Source organism: Clupea harengus, chromosome 4 (assembly GCF_900700415.2).
Source record: "Clupea harengus chromosome 4, Ch_v2.0.2, whole genome shotgun sequence".
Lineage (NCBI taxonomy): Eukaryota > Metazoa > Chordata > Actinopteri > Clupeiformes > Clupeidae > Clupea > Clupea harengus.
The window spans coordinates 22220325-22239401 of NC_045155.1; the positions used below are offsets into that span (position 1 = coordinate 22220325).

Below are 19077 nucleotides of genomic sequence, written 5' to 3' on the forward strand. Positions count from 1 at the left end.
AGATTTAGGTGGAACACACAGTGAAATCTAACTCTCTTTCCTCCTTTGGTGCGCGCCACTGAAAGAATAAACCTGGATTTGGTTTTTCATCACAATCTGACTGAGTCTCCGATACCTTTGGGATATAGAAATAATTCCTATCAATTGGAGGTCCTACCGAGATATTAATTCTTGGAATTTTGCTGAGATTTCAGTTCTGCTGTAAAGATCCGCTGTACCCCGGTTGACACAACGCTTTGGTAAGTACACTTACCTAAATCTTGGGAAATATAGGAAGTAGAGTCCTGTCTAAGATTGTGATGTCTTAGAAGTTGACACACTGGTCTAAGGCAGTCTGAGCTGTGCTTGTGACATACTCTATTGTTTTACTTACCGCTCAGATAAATTTCCCAAGAGGATAAAAAAGGTTGTGATCATAATAACGGGTGTTTGAAAAGGGATCTACAGCATTTTAATATTTGAATTTAGAAATTGTTCTAAGTTAATTTGTAAATTATTTTACATTAGATTGTGCAGATTCAGTCTTTTTGAGATGGAAAACAAAGATTCAAGACGTATGGTCCCTTTGAGTGTTCAGATTGCAATGGCCAGTGTGGGAAATGATATAAAACATGAGAAAGTTAAAATTGAGATGATAAAAGATGGTTTTCAGCTAATTTGGGGAGTCAGGAAAGCCAGTGAATGGGTCCTAGACATTAAGTCTGAAAAGAAAAGACAGCGATATTCGCGCTATCTCATGAGCAGATGGACACAGCGTTCACAGGGTTTCTTGGTGGAATCAGACGGCCAGCCAGCGACCCTTCCTAGACTGCGTGAAAGTATGAAACAGAATGCTGACAAACTTCAGGAAATTGTAAAAAATTTACTGGGAAAAATCCCATCTACTGATGTAAAGGATCCTAAAGGCATTGCAGATTATGCCAAGCTAATAACTGAACTAGTGGCCAGTGTGGGTAAAGCCGTTTCACAGGTAGAGGAGAGATCATTTCAAATTGCCGCTGTAACAGAGACTAATGTACCTACAGCCCCTCCCCCGCCTGCAGATTTGAGGCCACAGGTAAACTTATATTCCACTGCTCCGTTTGTTTCACAGAATGTGTTATCTCAGATACCTCAGATGGCTCCCATCAGACCTGTGACACCAGCAGATGTTCGGGATAATAGGGTCGAGGGTGTTAATGTTACTTATAAAGGGCCTGGACTACGAGGTGACTTGGGAATGGTTACTCCAATTACACCTGGAGCGCTTAGCCATATTTTGCAGCCTCTGCCACCACTTAAAACACAAGATCCAAATGTTGATTTTTGGGTAAAGTTGAAAGACGCCGTGATTACCTTTTCTCTTGAATATAGTGAGGTAGCTACTATCATTAAAGCCAAAGCCCCTTTGGGATATGCCTCACGCTTAGCTGATGCACAGTGGCCTCGGCTTATGCCAGATAATGATGTGGCCTGGGAAGTGCATCTTGTACAGTGTGAAAATATAACTCAGGCAATCCTAGGTAGAGGATATCAGTCATTTACTTCTCTGTCAACCTGTATCCAGGGACCAACAGAGAGTTTTAACTGCTGGATCAACCGTTTCACAGAGAAACACAGGACCCTGGCTGCCTGTCGTACAGACACTCCCACTCTCGGGTCAAGTTTTATAATTGATACAGCTTCTAGAAACATGAATGAAAGGTACCAGCAGATGTGGACTTTAGGTCTGCCAGTAATCCGAGACTGGGGAGAATTCTTGATTTGGGGACAGAGAGCTGAGGCTAGTGTAGCTCAACTTAATGACAAAAAGATCAAGATAGCTGCAGTACAGGATGTATCCTCTCACAATACATATCAGGGAAGAAGGCCGATTACACCCACACATTCAAGTTGTTCCGTATGTGGGAAGTCAGGCCATTGGGCCAAGAATTGTAGAAATAGACAGAGAAACACAGAGAACTTTGGGCCTTCTCAGCAGAGGGGCACGGACTCTGACACAAACTCTGAGATTTTAAAACTTCTCAGAACTTTGGCCAAATCTAACATCACTGATCCATAGCGCCAGGTGGCCTCCCTGGCTGGATCATATTCAGACATTCGCCCTTTCGTTTGCGCAACCCTTGGAGGCCGGGATTGCATTATGCTTTTAGACACAGGCGCGTCTGTCTCAATAACTGACCTTGCTTTACCAATCACAAATAGGACTAACACATTTGAAGGCTTAGGTGGTTGTGTCACCTTTCATTTGTCTGAGCCCATTCCATTGACTTTTCCTCCTCTAACTAAAGTTTTCTGGGTTCAAATTTGGGTGGGTCCTTCTAATTTAGGTAGTATACTAGGAATGGACTTAATGAGTATGCTGGAATGTTCAATCCTCCTCCCTAACCAGGTGATGGAGGGTTCTCAGTTTTCCACTCCTATTCCCATTATGTCAGGATCACACAAAGGGATAGCAGCTCTGACAGAGACCAACACAGTACTTAAGCTACTCATGTCTCTTTTTCCCAACTTGTGGTCCACTGATAAACTGGCAGTAGGTCACATACCCATAGAGCCAGTACGTGTCTCTGGCCCCATGCATAACCCAGTCAGACAGTATCCTTTAAAAAGAACGGCTGAAAAGGGTGCAAAAGAAATTGTTGATCAGTTAGAAGTACAGGGTGTCATTAAGAAATGTGTCTCTCCTACAAATTCACCCATGTGGCCTGTGCCAAAGCCGGACGGCTCATGGCGCCTAACAATTGATTATACGGCTTTGAACAAGGTTACAACTCCCAGACATGCAATAGTTGCTAATCCAACTACCTTGTTATCACAACTTAACCCCTCATTTACTATCTTTTCTGCCTTGGATGTCAGTAATGGTTTCTTCTCCGTGCCTATTGACCAGAGAGATCAAGTCCGATTTGCATTTACTTGTGATGGTCAGCAATACACATTTACCAGACTACCACAGGGATATCTTGATTCACCCACCATTTTCCACCAAGCATTAGCTCAGGTGTTAAGGCCGGTGCAGTCTGGTCTCTCCTCCTCATCCATTATCCTTCAGTATTGTGACGACATTCTCCTTGCTAGTAACTCTCCTAGGAACATCTGTGTGTCCTAACCCAGTTATGTGAAGCTTTGCAGGAAAATGGTCTGCTGCTGAATGCCAAAAAGGCCCAGTGTGCTGTTTCGGAAGTCACATATATGGGACAGAGAGTCGGGGAGATCTGGTAGACGGATCATCCCCGAGAGAGTCAAGGCAGTCTTGGCTCTCCCCGCCCCACTACAATTACAGGTGTACGAGAAGTAATGGGTATGTTTAACTACATCCGTGTACACATTCCAGATTTTGCTGACATCTCACGCCCCCTTGTACATTTAATGAAGGGGGGCTTGCCAGGTAGCGCTAAGATTGAGTGGTCAACAGAAGCTGATGAAGCATTCATGTTGTTGAAACAGGCTATGGCTTCCTCCCCTGTGTTAGCACACCCTGACCCTGACCAGCCTTTCCACTTGTGGGCATATCCATCTAATACCCAATACTCATCAATCTTATGCCAACTGTCAGCCCGACACCAAAAGCCTTACAGACCCATAGGGTATTTCTCTTGCAAAACACCTCCTGCTCTCCAAGGGCAGCCTACATGCATACAAACTCTTGATTGTTTTGATTGGGCTCTTAAAGCATCTGAGCCATACACAGGTTTTGGCACAGTGGTCTTGCATACGCAGCACCGTTTTGTCAAACTGTTGGGTGAAAGCACATTCAAACCATTTCACCACAACGAAGGGGTAGATGGGAAACAAGTCTGTTTGACCCACGCGTCTCTATAACCACTGACGATGCCCTGCTATTTAAAAATGCACTAACCCCCACTGATGGTGAGCAACATGACTGTGATCACGAAATGCTAGACAATGCAGAGATCTTTGTGGGAACGGAGCCCATTCCAGACGGCCGAGCTGTGTTTGTTGATGGCAGTTCATTCATGAGAGATGGTGAGAGATTGACTGGATGGGCTGCTGTGGGGGATGGAAAAGTTTTGCGGGCGGGAAAGCTCTACAAAGGGGGAGCCCAGGTGGCAGAACTCGTTGCTGTAACAAATGCCTTGCAACTCGCTTTACATTCTAATGTGCCTGTCAATATCTTCACAGACAGCGCTTAACGCATACCATTCCACTCACACTTGGGGTCCTGTATGGAAAAGCCGTAACTTCACAACTGCGGCTGGAGCCCCCATTGCTCATAAAGCTGAGATTATCACACTCTCTGAAACACTGACCCACTTAACACCTTCTAAAGTGTTCTGTCATTAAAATCACAGGACACAGTGAACAAACAAAGGACGCCCTGGCTCAAGGTAACGATCTTGCGGACAAAGCTGCTAAAAAGCAGCAGAACAGACAGACACTCAAGAGGTGTCATGGGAGATAAGTCAACGCAACACATAGCTGCATTTTCTTGCACAGAACTTATCAGTTTGCAAGATTTACAAAAAGCGTATCCCACTACTAATGACTATTTTGATAAAATGATGACTACAGAATGTGCTTTTTCAAAAACAGGCTTATGGATAATGGACGAAAAGGTGGTGATGCCAACTCCACTCGTACCTATACTACTACGAGACTACCACCAATTGGCCCACACAGGGGTGTCCACCACATGTTCTTTGGTGAAGGTACACTGGTATGTTTTTGACTTAGTGACTGAAATGGAACAGGTTGTAAAAACTTGTATCCACTGTGCCAAAGACAGCACCATATACTCACAAAAACAAATCATTATGGGACATGATGAAAGACCAACTAGACCATTTACCCATTTACAAATAGATTTTGTGGGACCACTGCCCAAGTCTGAGGGATATGAATACTTGCTTGTGTGTATTGACAGATTTAGTCGGTGGGTGGAAGGATTTCCATGCCGGAGAGCTACGGCAGATGCTGTGGCAAAGGCGTTATACACACATATCTTGCCCCGATGGGGATTTCCTCTCCAGATAGACAGTGACCAAGGCTCACATTTTACAGGACGAGTGTTGAAAACCATTTTGAAAAATATGGGAATACACCAAAAACTACATATTCCTTACCGACCTCAAAGCTCAGGGTATGTTGAAAGTCATAACAGAGTTCTCAAATCAGGCCTAAAAGCCCGATTAGAACAACACGGAGGGAAATGGACAGCACATTTGCCTGTTGTGTTACTAATGCAGCATAACACACCCAACAGAACGACAGGGCTTAGCCCGGCTGAACTCCTTTTTGGGAGAAATCTGATTCTACCAAATGACCCTATACTTACTGATGAAGTTGGTCTGGACAGTCACAGAGTAGCCTTAGAGGCCTACTGCCAGACCCTTTCTAAAGTATTACGTGACAAACAATTATTGGCAAGAATTAGACAAGATAAAAAAGATCACACGGAAGTTGCCACAGGGCGCAGGATGTATCAAGAAGGACAAAAGGTAATGCTAAAAAAATTTGGCACCCAAGCGCCACTGCAGTCTGCATGGAAGGGACCTTATGTGTTAATTATGTTAACAGAAAACTTCGTGCTTCCTGTCATTAGGAAATGGTCGACATCGTTGGGCTCATTTATCAACAAATTAAACCTTTTGCATAAGATTAATTGTTTTGTTAAGATCTCTTTCAGAATCAAAACAGCTGACGGTCACCTGGAGGTTCTCCTCCGGACCTCACACTTCGAAAGACAAAACTGATACAACTCGCCACGTTGTCGAAAGGGGGTGGAGCACGACCGTTTGAAACCAAGACAGCGCTAATTCAATCACCATCAACTCCATCGACACCTTTCAACTCTACGGGACCTCTGCAATTTCTGGAATAATTGCCACACCCTCCCAACGAGCCTGGATATTAACACTTCAATCAAACGGAATACTATAGCAGAAGCAAATCTTGCGACGGGCATAATAAACCCCAAAACGCAAGATTTCCAAGGTTCAGGAAGTCGACCCTGTCCCTTTGTAGCATAGGAAAACACACACACACGCACACACACTCAACATTGTGGGAAGGATCCTACAGAGAACGGCCGCATCACAAACAACGCTAAAAAGACTGTACCAGCTACATTTCCACATTCCTGTTACATGTTCATGTTATACTTGGTATCCAGAAAAGGAAAATTCGTCAAAATGTTGTTAATCCATGTTATGATGTTGTCTGTCGTGACTAAACTAGCCTCCCAGCAACCCATATTGCCTTCCATCAACCCTCAGGATAGTGAGAACCTGGCTCTGGTAATGTCTAAAAATGTAGCGTTAAAAATGAACAAATCAGACTGCTATGTTGTCATCTGATGCCTGTAGACGGACGTGGATGGCCAATGCTTGCTACCCCTTATGGGATGGACGATTGGTTATCTTTTAAAAATTGTGCTCGAAAAAATTTACTGAGACAGTAAGATATGGGTGCAATCGCAGCGGTGGGAAATTTCTCTTGGAGCCCTATATGTTCAAACAAAAGTCTTCGTCTGGATTTAGTAACTGATAGACCTAGTATGGTACGAGCTGTTAGTGCTAGTAAAGCTTTAGAATTGCTTTGCAGACATAACAAAACCTTGCCATGTCAGTGGACTCCAGACAAGATTCGATTAACTGAATGGACACATAGATACCACATAGACTACAAAGGGAACGATTACTTTGGCGTGTTCATCTATAACACACCAACCGGACCTTGGCAATGCGATTGGCAAACACAGGAAGCTATTAAACCCACAGGGGAACGTGACGTTCAGCTCATTAGCCAAAAGTGTGGGGGGAAATGCGTTAATCCTAGCCAAACTGTGTGTCCGAGAGGGAACGACCCCCGTGTTGTGGTACCCATGCCTGCAGTCACAGTGAATTCGCTAGTCTGCCTGTCTTTTCTAGGAACCGGAACAAAGCTCGGAACTTCACATTGCAATCATACGGTAACTGTCAGAGTAACAAGCACACCCCTTGTGGCACCTAAGTGGTCTGCTTTTGCATGCGGCAAGTCTGCGTACACTGTCATTCCAGTTAATGCCTCAGGGATATGTTATCTAGCTCATTTGATCCCTCCTTCACGTGTAGTAGACAAAATCACTATTCACGATATTCTCCAATCTCAAACGTCCACACACCACCATCGTAAGCGAGAGGTCGGAGAGGTAGAACAGTGGATTGGGGTTATTCTCGCTCCCCTGGGTATAAGAAATTTACAAAAAGACGCAGCAGCCATTAGGCAAGCTTTCGAAACAAACATCTAATCAAACCCTCAAAACGATTCAGGCTATACAAACGGAATTAACAGCCACTCGCGAATTAGCACTACAAAATCGTATGGCTTTAGATCTCCTGTTCGCTTCACAGGGTGGTACTTGTAAAATAATTGGCAAAGAATGCTGTATTTATATATCTGATGCGACCAGTTCCGTCGACGATTTGGACCAAATTGTGAAACAAGCCAACAAAAACATCCATGCAAATCAGGGACTACTTTCCAATTCATTTCAACAGGGTGTGGAAAACTTTATGAATTCTCTGGGAGGCTGGACTCGTTACATTTTTCTGTCTTTAGGAGCAATTGCCATCATAATAATGGCCGTCTTTGCCCTCATGTATTGTTGCTGTTATTGCTCGCCTATGATCTGTCAGCTCATGCATCAATCTCCAAAGCCTGCACGTACACAGCAGGAGAGTTTAGAATACGTTTCTGAAAAACTTGATAAGACGATTGTGTAATCCGAGTTATTTCATTTTGTTTGAGTTCATCTTCATGTATAGCTAATTTGTTCTGTGTTCCCACTGTTTGTAACTTCATGTTTCCGAATGGCTACCCTGTACTGTACATGTAATTATTTCTCTGCTTACATTTGTCGGCTCTCGCGGCTGGAGAGGGCGGTCATTTTGATTTGACGTCGGTAAGGAATTTCCCCTTAAAAACATCAGGGGGGCCCACCAAAAATTGGCAAACAGGTGTGAGGCACCCTGATGAGAAAAAGGTTTCGCCTTACCTCGCGAGAGAATGCGCACCTTTTGGGAGAAAGAGAGAGAGAGAAGAAAAACTGACTGTGTTCACCCAAAACTTAAGCAAGCGTTTATTCTGATCTTAAAAACAAAGATTTATGTCCAAGACCTTAAGTCTTGAAAAGGGGGAATGAAGGGACCGACATTTGATAGTTAGTTTAATAAATATATTCCATAGTCAATAATTCAATATATCTGACCTAGTGGTCATTTTAGTGTTCTTTGGATTTCATGAGTTGTAAAAACTTCTCATGTGTATTGTGTTCCTGGCCTACATGAGGTGTGAGAAGCCCTCACAGCTTCCCCCCCTGACTAGAGACATATAATAATTAGCATTTAGGGATCCACCCCCCCTGGCATGCACACAGCTTAAATTCTGTGCTTTCCCAAAAGACACTCAGTGAAGGAGATTTAGGTGGAACACACAGTGAAATCTAACTCTCTTTCCTCCTTTGGTGCGCGCCACTGAAAGAATAAACCTGGATTTGGTTTTTCATCACAATCTGACTGAGTCTCCGATACCTTTGGGATATAGAAATAATTCCTATCAGTCTCTAAGACCCATTTGACTACACCTGCTGCACTTACCCAAAGTTACGGGAGATAAACAACCTACGACTTCTAACACACAAAGACGTCATAGAGTAACTTGTCTTCGACAAAAAAACGCTGCTCCACCTAATGTTCTGGCGGTGAATTGTTTTCAGCACCCACAGCCTTCGGAGAACCATAAAGGCAACAAAAATGCATATTAGTCCGTCCAATTCGTCCGCCCGCCCATCCGTAACGGAGTCGGTGTACCATATAAGAGCCTTAAGTCTATACAAACTGCTGCTGTAACAGATACTAGTGTGCCTGCAGCCCCTCCCCGCCTCTGGCTTTGAAGTCTCAAATCCCACAAGTGAAAGTGAAGTGAAGTGAAATCCCACATCTCCCAGGACTGGCCATCTCAGCTACCTCAAATGGCTCCCATTAGGTCTATAACACAAGGACACAAACGGTTCAGACAGTCTACCCTGGTCTTTAGTATAGTTGAATCACATGAAGAAGACCACAGGAGGTGAAGGATTGAAACGAGCCAAGCGTCACCCTCAACACACACACACACACACACACACACACTCATATGTGTCAACATTCTGCTCTCTTGAGGCAAAGTTTTGTTCTTTATTTGGAAATGGACCACAGAGCCTTGAAATGGCTGGGACAAATAAACAACCAGAATGCTTGCATCCCACAATGGTTTTTGGCCTGATAACCCTTTAGGTCTCATGTCCATTACAGGGCTAACAAATAAGACATGACGAGCTTCCAGAGGGCGAATGAAGTGGGAGAGTATTCTTGTTGCGACAGCTTGCTGAGCTGTATTTTAGTATTTTAGTTGTGCATGAACGAGTTCAAAAGAACGCGTTCATTGAACACGTTCATTTTTATGAGAACGATGAACTGAACGCAACTTAATGACAAATAATGAATTTGAACGGTGAACACGTTCATATTATCTGAGGTCTAGCTAAAACGTTTCGGAATGTTTTCCTTCTCCTGAGGAGAGACGCTGTCTAAATCAAATGCTTGCACTATGTCGTTGCTCAGTGCCCATAAATGTCCCCGATGTAGCCTAACCTAAACCAACTAACTCGACTTCGCACTACGTTACCCATGATTCATCGCACACACATGTAGACCAAACAAGCAACGTATTCCAAGACAACAGCTCTCGGTCTCGTATAAAAATGGCAAGTGAAAGCAGAGACGCAGACTCAGCGACTACATCCGATGCACCTTATTATTATTTGCGGGATTTTTACACACAGTCAAAATCTCACCTTTCTGTGCAAATTGTGTCCTCCTGCGCTGAACCCCCCCCCCCCCCCCCCCCAAAAGATGGAATTTAAGGTCTAGCCTAATCATTGGTTTCATAGCAAGGCATAGCACTATGATTTGTTGTGCCTTTGTTGGCAGGGTATGAATAAATAAACAGGCAAAATTAACAATAATTAAAACAAATAAAAATAAAAACATTTCTTTTAGGAATTGATACATATGAAGTACAGTTTAAGGCAAGGGGTAGTGATGGATAAAGTCTTTCATTCTCACTTTCGACCTTAAAACTATGAAATGAACTGAACTATGAACTAGTTCAGAATTTAAATGGTGAACTATGAACGTGAACTATTCATGTTTACTTGTATGAACTGAACTTTGAACTAGTTCATGAGAGGTGTGAACTTTCACAACACTGATATTAGGATTAGGGATGGGTATCGTTTGGTTTTTATCCGATACCGGTACATAACCGATACTTTTAAAACGATACCGGTGCCTAAACGGTGCCGGAACCGATACTTTTATAAAAAATAAAAAAAATTTTACGATTGACGACATTTAAGAAAGGCTTTATTGCCAAATATATGAACTGTTTAAAGTAGATTATATATATAAATAAATACAAAACACCTTTTAACTTAAAACTTAAATAATATATGAACTGTTAACAAAAGTTTAGACTATACTTAAATAAATACAAATAAATACAAAACACACACACACACACACACACACTCTGTACACACACTACAGCTTCAATACTTCAAGCAATTCTTTTGTTCAATTCAATTTTTTTTCTTCAAATTGAACAATATATTAACTGTTTAAAGTATATTATAAATATAAATACATACAAAACACTTGGCTTCAAACTTTTTAACTTCAAACTATGAACATTATATTAACTGTAAACAACAGTTTATAGTATACTTAAATAAATATAAATAAATACAAAAAACAGCTTCAAACTTCTTTTGCAAAAATATGAGCATATTTGCCTTTGGAGTCAAAAATGTATTATTTTGTTTGCATTTATTTCATGAAATTTTACCATTTTATGATTTGTTTATACCTATCTTTTCTATCTTGTTTATAGTTAATCTTGTTACTTGAACACACTGAGTACGAGAAAATGTGTACTGCCCCTTTAAGAGACTACCGTAGGTTAAGTATAGCTGTCATCTCCGTTTATTTTTTAGTCTTCGGTTGCTGATCTGCCGTTGACTCTTTGCCTTCTCTCCACTCTTTTCACGCAATTGTTTTGTTGCATTTGCTGCACGTCGCGATGTTTGAATATTTTGGTGCGAAATACAGCCACGCTTTTGACCGTTTACCTTTCGGGATTTTCTCTGTTAAAAGGTTGATGGCTAGTTCTGTTTGTGCTTGCTCTGTGAAATGCTGCATGCTCTTCACTGTCATAAGACTGTTGCTATGAAAACACCAATGAGCGTGAGCGACACAGGACAAAGTTTACATTGGGAGCTGGGGCAGTTTTACATGTGCCCCGCGGAATCTGCCTAGCAACCGTTTTCAATTGGCTCAGGCACCAAAATGAAGCACCGAAATCTGCGTTGCATTTCGGTCCGGGTAGGTACCGGTTGTATTGGAACCGGTTCCATATTGGTACCGGTTCTCGGTACCCAACCCTAATTAGGATGGTCAAAATGTGTTAATTTCGATTAATCCGATTAATTAATTATAGAAAAAATGATGCATAAAAAAACACTGAATCTGAAAATACCTGAAGGTAATTTGTAATATTTCTAACCACAATCGTAACAAACATTGTTATATTCAACTATACTATATAAAAAACATTTCATTTGACCATGGCACATGTTGTTTGGTGACATTTGGTGACAATTCGCAAGCTAGCAAGATTTGATCAGTGCTTACTGTATTTGGTGTTATCTGAAATTACCTAAATGACTGAACTCACTGGTTTTAGGCAAACTATGAGATGGAATAAAGAAAATATGTTCTCCAGAAGTATCTGTTGTTTGCCATTAATGTGGTGAACATCAAACTGCCAAGGCTTATTTACTTTGTCAATTCACATCAATCTAAATTGATCGAACATATCAATTTGCTGTGAGAAGCAAATAAAAAATAAAAAATCGAAGACGCTGCCAGAAGCAAATTAAACTTGCCGTCTTCGATTTTTAAATTGATATGTGTGATCAATTTAGATGCATTAATCACAAATCATGTAATTCATTTGATTTCTATTAATCGCTTGACAACCCTTCACAGCCAAGAACTGATGAAACTGCAGGCATGCAGTCTACACAACAAAGGATGTTAATCTCAAGTAACAACTTTTTTTACACATCTTTCTGACAACGGGTTTATATGTACGCTAATGTATAGTTTATAGGGTTGCATTTGTAGGTGTAATTTTCGTTAAATTCTCAACCCCACTATTTTTCAAAACCTGGTTACGGCCCTGATTTCATTGTAACAAACCCAACTGTTCTCTTCATGTTCGTACCTTACCTCAATAACCTGGGTCAGTGTGAAGATGAGGAAAGACAGTGTGCCCCTTTTCATGATGATGTCAGATACAGGCTGGTTAAACTGAAATAGGAGACAATGATTTGGTTATATTCACTACAGAGCAGTTCAAAAAAATCAACATTAATATAATTTTTGTTCCATAAGTTAATATTTGCCAGGTAACTGTAGAAAGGTGAACAAAAACAATTGTCATGTGTGTTAATACATACTACATCTCAATACCGTTAAAACACTATAAAAATGCCCAAAATAACAGCAAAAACATAGTGAACTACTTTTTACTGCACCTTATGTGACAGAGAACATATAAGTTATTTTTTTATAGTGGCTCAACTTGGTGGTTTTCACACCATTAACTTTTGATCTGATCAGAGATGAACTTGATCAGGACAGCCACTAGTGATTTAATAAGAGATTAACTAGTGCCACGTCCATACGGAACCTGGAATGCCTGAATCCGGAAACATTTTTGGATCCGGTATTTTTTTTTATCGCGTTTAGGCCCTCTCTTCTCCCCCAGGAAAATGGAGGGTATGATCGTTAAGTGCCAATCTCAAAAGACATTGTATATTTAACACAAAGATCTATCCCATTTGCCTGTCAAGCTCAACTAATCTTCCCTAACTATAATTCCGAGGCCTACCAGGCACGAGGGGACTTTGAACGCTGAACTTGTGGTCCCACAGTACAGCAAAGAACACAGCCTACTGCAGCAAGCCGAAGCGTGCCCATGAATATGCCTATGTTTATGAAACTGTCTTCTTGACAGGGGTTACATTTAGACACTGTTGTTTTCCCAGGGTTGGCTCCAAAAATAGCTTTTCAGAGCTGGATCATAGCCAGGTCTCCAGACGCAGAAGAGAAGTCATAAAGTGGACAATCCAAGCCTAGGAACCCCAACAGTCTATTGGAAATGTAAACATGCAACCACCATGCAAACATTACTGCAGCTACACCATTGCATGATGCAATCTACTGAATGGGCACCCAGATCTCCAAAGTTCAACCAGTATGTCAAAAGGCAGTCTAACAGAGGACTTCTCTCTATTCTCAAAACAAAGGTCTTTGCATTGTTTACAACAAGCCTCACACATATGGTGTTATCAGCAATCCTGGTGTGTCCACACCCCACTGGCACCTATAGGTACAGGGGGATTTGTAAATGTATATACCCAATAAATAAATCTAGTATATTCATGTTTGGCCTTGACTTGATCCTTACAACTGTCCCTCCAGTTTTTCACAATTCTGCTGTTTGCTCACTCCCCCCCGGCCACATTTGTCCTGCCTGTCCTGGGCATCATACGATGTTTGCTTCACATTTACAATATAGCTGGATATTATCACAGTTAAAGTTAAATGAACCGATGTGCATGTCCATTTGTTTGTTTGTTTACTTTTCTGTTTCTGTTCTTCTGTATCTGTGTGATAAAACTATAAAAAAAAGTGTAAAAAAAAAAAGTGATATCAACTAATTACTGCCACGTTAGTCTTCTCTTGCTTTGTTGAAATATTTAGTTGCAATAATAATCCTGTCTTCATCTGTGTAACTCAATTCACCCTCCCCTCAGCCTATTTAGCATATTGCCCCTCATATTTACTGTACAAATATTTAATTAAACCACTTTTAAATATGGCAGTGGTAGCACTGGATATTACTCATCTCTAGGAACCTTTTTATAAATTAAGTTAGAATCAATGGAAATCAATTCTACACAACATTGCAAGTAAACCTGTTGCAGTCTATTGTATAACACATACTTGACCTACCAGCGGGCCAATTACCCAAGGCTAAAGCAACACTGGAGTGGCTCAAAAACACTCAAATGAATATTCTACAATTACATTACAGTCTCAGAGCACCATCCCACCAACCTAGAAGAAGAACCGATAAAGAACTATATAAATGGGGGAAAAACACTGCATTACAATGTGCAAAGCTGCTACTGTTACACTAAAATACGTAAAGCAACATTATGTAACAATCTTACCTTAAAATAACAGCTTCAAAATAATGTTGGTGGTACACTGACTTGTTAGACTTTCAGGAGTTTGAATATTTTGCAAGGCACTGTATATCTTTGGGCTACATTTGTGGTAATTACTTTCTGTAACATCTTCTAATCCATATTTATGATAGTCTACATGTTCATGTCAATTAAGGAGTGGTAACACAACTGGCATTGCAACTAGTTGCTCAGGTTCATCACTATGTACTTTTACTGAGAACATGTAAGCATATGTTGTGCTTTCGTATTTTTCATATATTTCATATTTTTGTTTTCTGGCCAAAGATCACCATACAATTGAGTTTAAAACAACAAAACAAACAAACAAAAACTTGGAGCAGAAAAAAATAGACTAATGCTGGTCTGTGCTGTTTTTAGTATGGTATGGTCCACCCGCAACCATTTCAACAACTTGCTTCTCATCATGCATTTGAAATATGTTATTTTGCCACATACAGAAATCCTGCCATTTTGCCAACAGCAACAGTGATATTTTTCCAGAATTTTGTTACATCCATTTCAGTCCAGTTTAACAACATTTTAGTCCATGTAGCATTAATAGCCGAGAGCCATTGTATGAGCCTTTATAGGATAATTCTTTAGAGTGTGAAGGTTTCCACTACAAATACCATGACAAGCTGTGTTTTGGGACTCATCAAGATTTAATGGTTCGCACAGGGCTATTTATGTTGGCTTCCACTGAACATTTTAGTGTCCATTAAAACCAATACAAATGCCATTACGACCACTGAGACCATCAGAATTTCCGTTTCTACAGTTTCTTAGCAGGGGGTTTAGTCTATAAAGGTCGGCAATAGGTTTACGTTTATTCAGATCTAAGTATTCACCATCGTAAATCAATTTGGTTTGGGCTCGTCTATTTTTCCATTTAACCGTAGGTCTATGCTATAGACTTTCGTTAATAAAACTTTCACAGACTCTGAAATCAGTTAAGTTGCCCAGACGCATACATTCCCATTAAAAAGGAAGGGGCTTTTGTTTTCTTTATAGTCTATATGCTTTTTATAAGTTAGCCTGCAACATGACACTTAGGCTATCTACGAAATGACATTCGTTGTTGCTTCCAAACAGATGCGGTTAATGACAACTGCCAAGCTTCGATGACAACGAGCTGATTACTAAGACAATCAATTGATCTTAAAACAAGCACATGGGTCGCAAGGCATACGCATACAAACTTCCGCATTTTGAACAAAGCGTATATTGGGAAATAGGTAAATTGTCTGATATCAACCTACAGAAAACTCACTGTAGGAATTGCTCGTTCGTCCCTCCACTTCCAGGATGTGAATTCATGGAAGTTGGCTTAAGTTCAAGGTTACTGTTGACGGGACGGGGCATCCCCAGTGATGTCGGGTTTTTTTCCCCACCCAAACATTGTGCTAGTTGGCGACAATGAAAACGTCTCCAGACTACAGACAAGGGGTCGGGTTTTGAAATAATAAATGTTCGGTAGCATACATAACGTGGTTAACTCCCCAGTTGAATATCCAGTCACTGTCACGTTCCTGCTTTCATTCCTTCATAAGAAAAGTGCTAGTTGTCATGCAAGAAATTGTATGTTCCCAGAACGTCCTGAGGACCTCCCCTTATAACGCTCTCAGAACGTTCCCAGACAATGTGTTTGTGGAGTTCATGAAAGGTTAGGGAAGTGTTATTTAGGGGACTTTCAGGAGCTGGGAATATTTCAAGGACCATTACTGTAGGACGTTCCCCATAGGTCTTTACACGACGTTCCCAGAACGTTTGCAGATTCAGAACCTTTACCTAGAATCTTCTTTTTGCATTCATATAATGTTTTCAGAACCTGTATTAACATAACAGGAACCTAGGGGACCAACTTAGAATTTTTGTTACTTACCATGGAGTATTTTCACCATACTAATCTAGGCAATAGCTGACTGAATATGTAATAGCCTTATTTGTTGAGCTATCAAAACATGCTTTAAAAACATCCATGTGCAAGATATTTTCAATAATCATTTCATTTGACTTAACTTGAATCAGTGAAGCCCATAAGTCAATGATCAGCATACATAAAATATACAAGCTTAATTTATGCAAAATGGCAAAAAAAGATTACAAATACAGCTGCACGCAGTGATGAGGGGGCCAAGCAGGTCAACAGGCCAGAGTTGCCACGGAAACGTGTCATTATTCACTCTGGCTGTATGCACTCAGAGCAAGTTTCATATCAATTCCCTTTATGTACAGGGTGGTGCTGATGTACTTCCGGTAATTTCTCATTCTCAGAATCTCAGAAAAATAAGTTTAAGTTTCAACAAACCGATAGCACTTCAGCCGAACATTGCTGTGTCATTGTGTCAATTGGATCCTGAAAAGTCAACAAACTGGATATTTATCTATGGTTAGTACAGCTATGCAGATAATAGTGCTGCACTTATTTAGCCATGTTGCTCTTAGCTAGAAGGATTATAAATCCTTCACTGAACACTTACTATTGTGAGCTGTCATGGAGAATTTGAGATTCTGATAAAGCTTTTCTTAGTAGAGATTGTTAAACTGATGCTTAAAACGTTGTCCTCCTACCATTAATCCTTGTGGATAGCTTGTTATATGTTTCATCCAGAACCTACGATGCTTGGGTAACTTAGTTACTTAGTTACGTGGCTCCATTTCATGACATGTTAGCCAGTTCTTGGTTTGGGGACTATACTGCACAGTAGATGGAACAAAGGCCAACTGTAACGGATGTATGACAAACTCAGAACCTGGCACCCTAGACAAGATGTGGAGGTATCAGTCAGCAGATCTGAACCGTTGCAATATTTCTAGCCTATTTTTGTTGTAAGAAGACTGGAATACACTAATTCTGAAGGCATGATACAAACACAGTTCTTCAGTGCATTCTTTCTCAAATGTAAATTCACTGTATGACTGATTTGCAGTAGCATTAAGTTAACAATTAAAAACTACTGTGAATCTAAAACAACATTAAATTGTATGGTTTCGGCTAATAAAGGTCTGGTATTTAGTAGACACTTTTATCCAAGGCGACTTACATAAGCATAAGATGGGAATCAAGCCCAGATCGACTGCTTGAAGGGCAGTGACGCTAACCACTGTACCGCCAACACCCGTTAGTAGGAAAAGCAAATTACAGGGAAATATTTTATTGTCATACAGCAATGTTAACAAACTGACTGGAACTTGTAGTTTAGTAGTACTAAAGTTTGGAACTGCCTACCTTGAATGTCCTTTTAATGTAGTTATGGTGATTTAAATATTTTTTTTAAATCATCTCATCTTCCCAATCGCCTGCAAATAATGTTTTTTTAGTCTTCTGTTCTGTTGATGGCAAACAACAATCTTAGAAGGTCTGGGTCACTTGTTCCACATATTATTCACTTATTTTAAGCCATCAATCTACCTCAGGGTGAACAAAATTAGCCGAAACGGAATAAAATGGAATTCACCAAAATGTGAAACGGAAAATTCATTTTTTTTAAACGGAAAATCATTGATGTTTCGACTGAATGGCAGTAACAAGGAACGTCACACGTCCCTGGCTTGCTAGCGTTAGCTAACTAGCAAGATTATATACAATCCATTCGCTAAAGTTGACAATACAACACCAGTACCAGTCACCATTATTCCTCACTTGTTGACAAGTTGCCGTGTTTGTCTTCCTTAATGGGTGTGCTATGCAACGAGTAAGATATCTGTAGTGTTGTTGCACTAGCTATTGGCTTTATCTGTGCGCCCCTGGTGTAATTTATGACTGGCTGGCCCTCAATATTTTAATCATGTCTTTTTTGTATAATGTATAATAAATGGACATATAATTTTTTATATACCCGCTCTGTAAAATCCTTAAAGAACTATGTGACAGGGAGTAGGAAGGCTTTCAATGATAAGGTACATCTTTTCTTCTTAACTCCACTAAAGTGCCCGGGGCAATTCTGGCATTCATAAACGTTTTCTTATCTGGGATTCATTCTTGGCTAAGAACAGGATTTAAGGATTTACCTTTCTCCTTGGCACGTTTCTCTTCTTCTTCTTCCTTTCTTTTCTTCTTAAATTAGAAATATATTGTGCAAATGGATGGCTTTTTCCTCTTCGTTATTTCTTTCGTCGAAGTTGCTTGAATATACACACTCTAACCATACGCCTCAATGTGCTAGCATGTTCTGACAACACCAAGGAGATACGTACCCCTTCCTCTTTCGATTTTTGACAAATTTTACCCTTATGTTAGATTTCTTTTTTTAATGTCAAAATATTAGTTGGAGATATAGAAGGGGGCGCAAAAAAGTCTGCCTATGTCGCCTGTAGGAAAGACCGGCCCCGCACAGCAGGTGTTGTAGTGTTCTCCCAGAGGCAGGGGGTTCTGAATAAGGAATGATGGTAAGGAAGTAATTTAACAGGTGAACTAGAACTTGAACATTATAGTTGTTTTGTTGGATCCAATACGGCACCTCTGACAGCGTGTCAAAGATTGCAGCAACCGAAAGTGAGCCGGATGGCAAAATTCCACTTTCCTTGCAGCATCACTCCGAACAGATGCCACAAATCAGGGTTAAGAGGCATAACTTTCTGAGAGGTTGTATGCTATAATACGGTTCAAATAGGAGAAAATCTGAATCCCAAGATATTGAAAGTGCTGGACAACAGGGCGAAATGTGAAACATTGGACCAGTTGATCCTGAATCCAGATAAAGAATCCAACTCCTCCCACACAGACAGCAGAT

The 19077-nt window shown here is 40.7% G+C and overlaps 1 protein-coding gene across 3 annotated transcripts in view; it reads right to left on the minus strand.

Moving 5' to 3' along the window:
• calcrl2 (calcitonin receptor-like 2) overlaps positions 1 to 15950 on the minus strand; it is a 65446-nt gene extending 49496 nt beyond the window's left edge. For 2 of the 3 annotated variants that reach the window (XM_031566787.2, XM_012820761.3), the window contains exons 1-2: positions 15615 to 15950; positions 12315 to 12395 (exon numbers count right to left, since the gene is read on the minus strand). In XM_031566787.2, the coding sequence (XP_031422647.1) occupies positions 12315 to 12368 (54 nt within the window). In that variant the 5' untranslated portion in view covers positions 12369 to 12395; positions 15615 to 15950. Of the gene's footprint in view, positions 1 to 12314; positions 12396 to 15603 lie in introns of all 3 variants that reach the window. The other variant, XM_031566788.2, reaches the window with a different exon arrangement.
• Positions 15951 to 19077: the final 3127 nt, after the last annotated feature.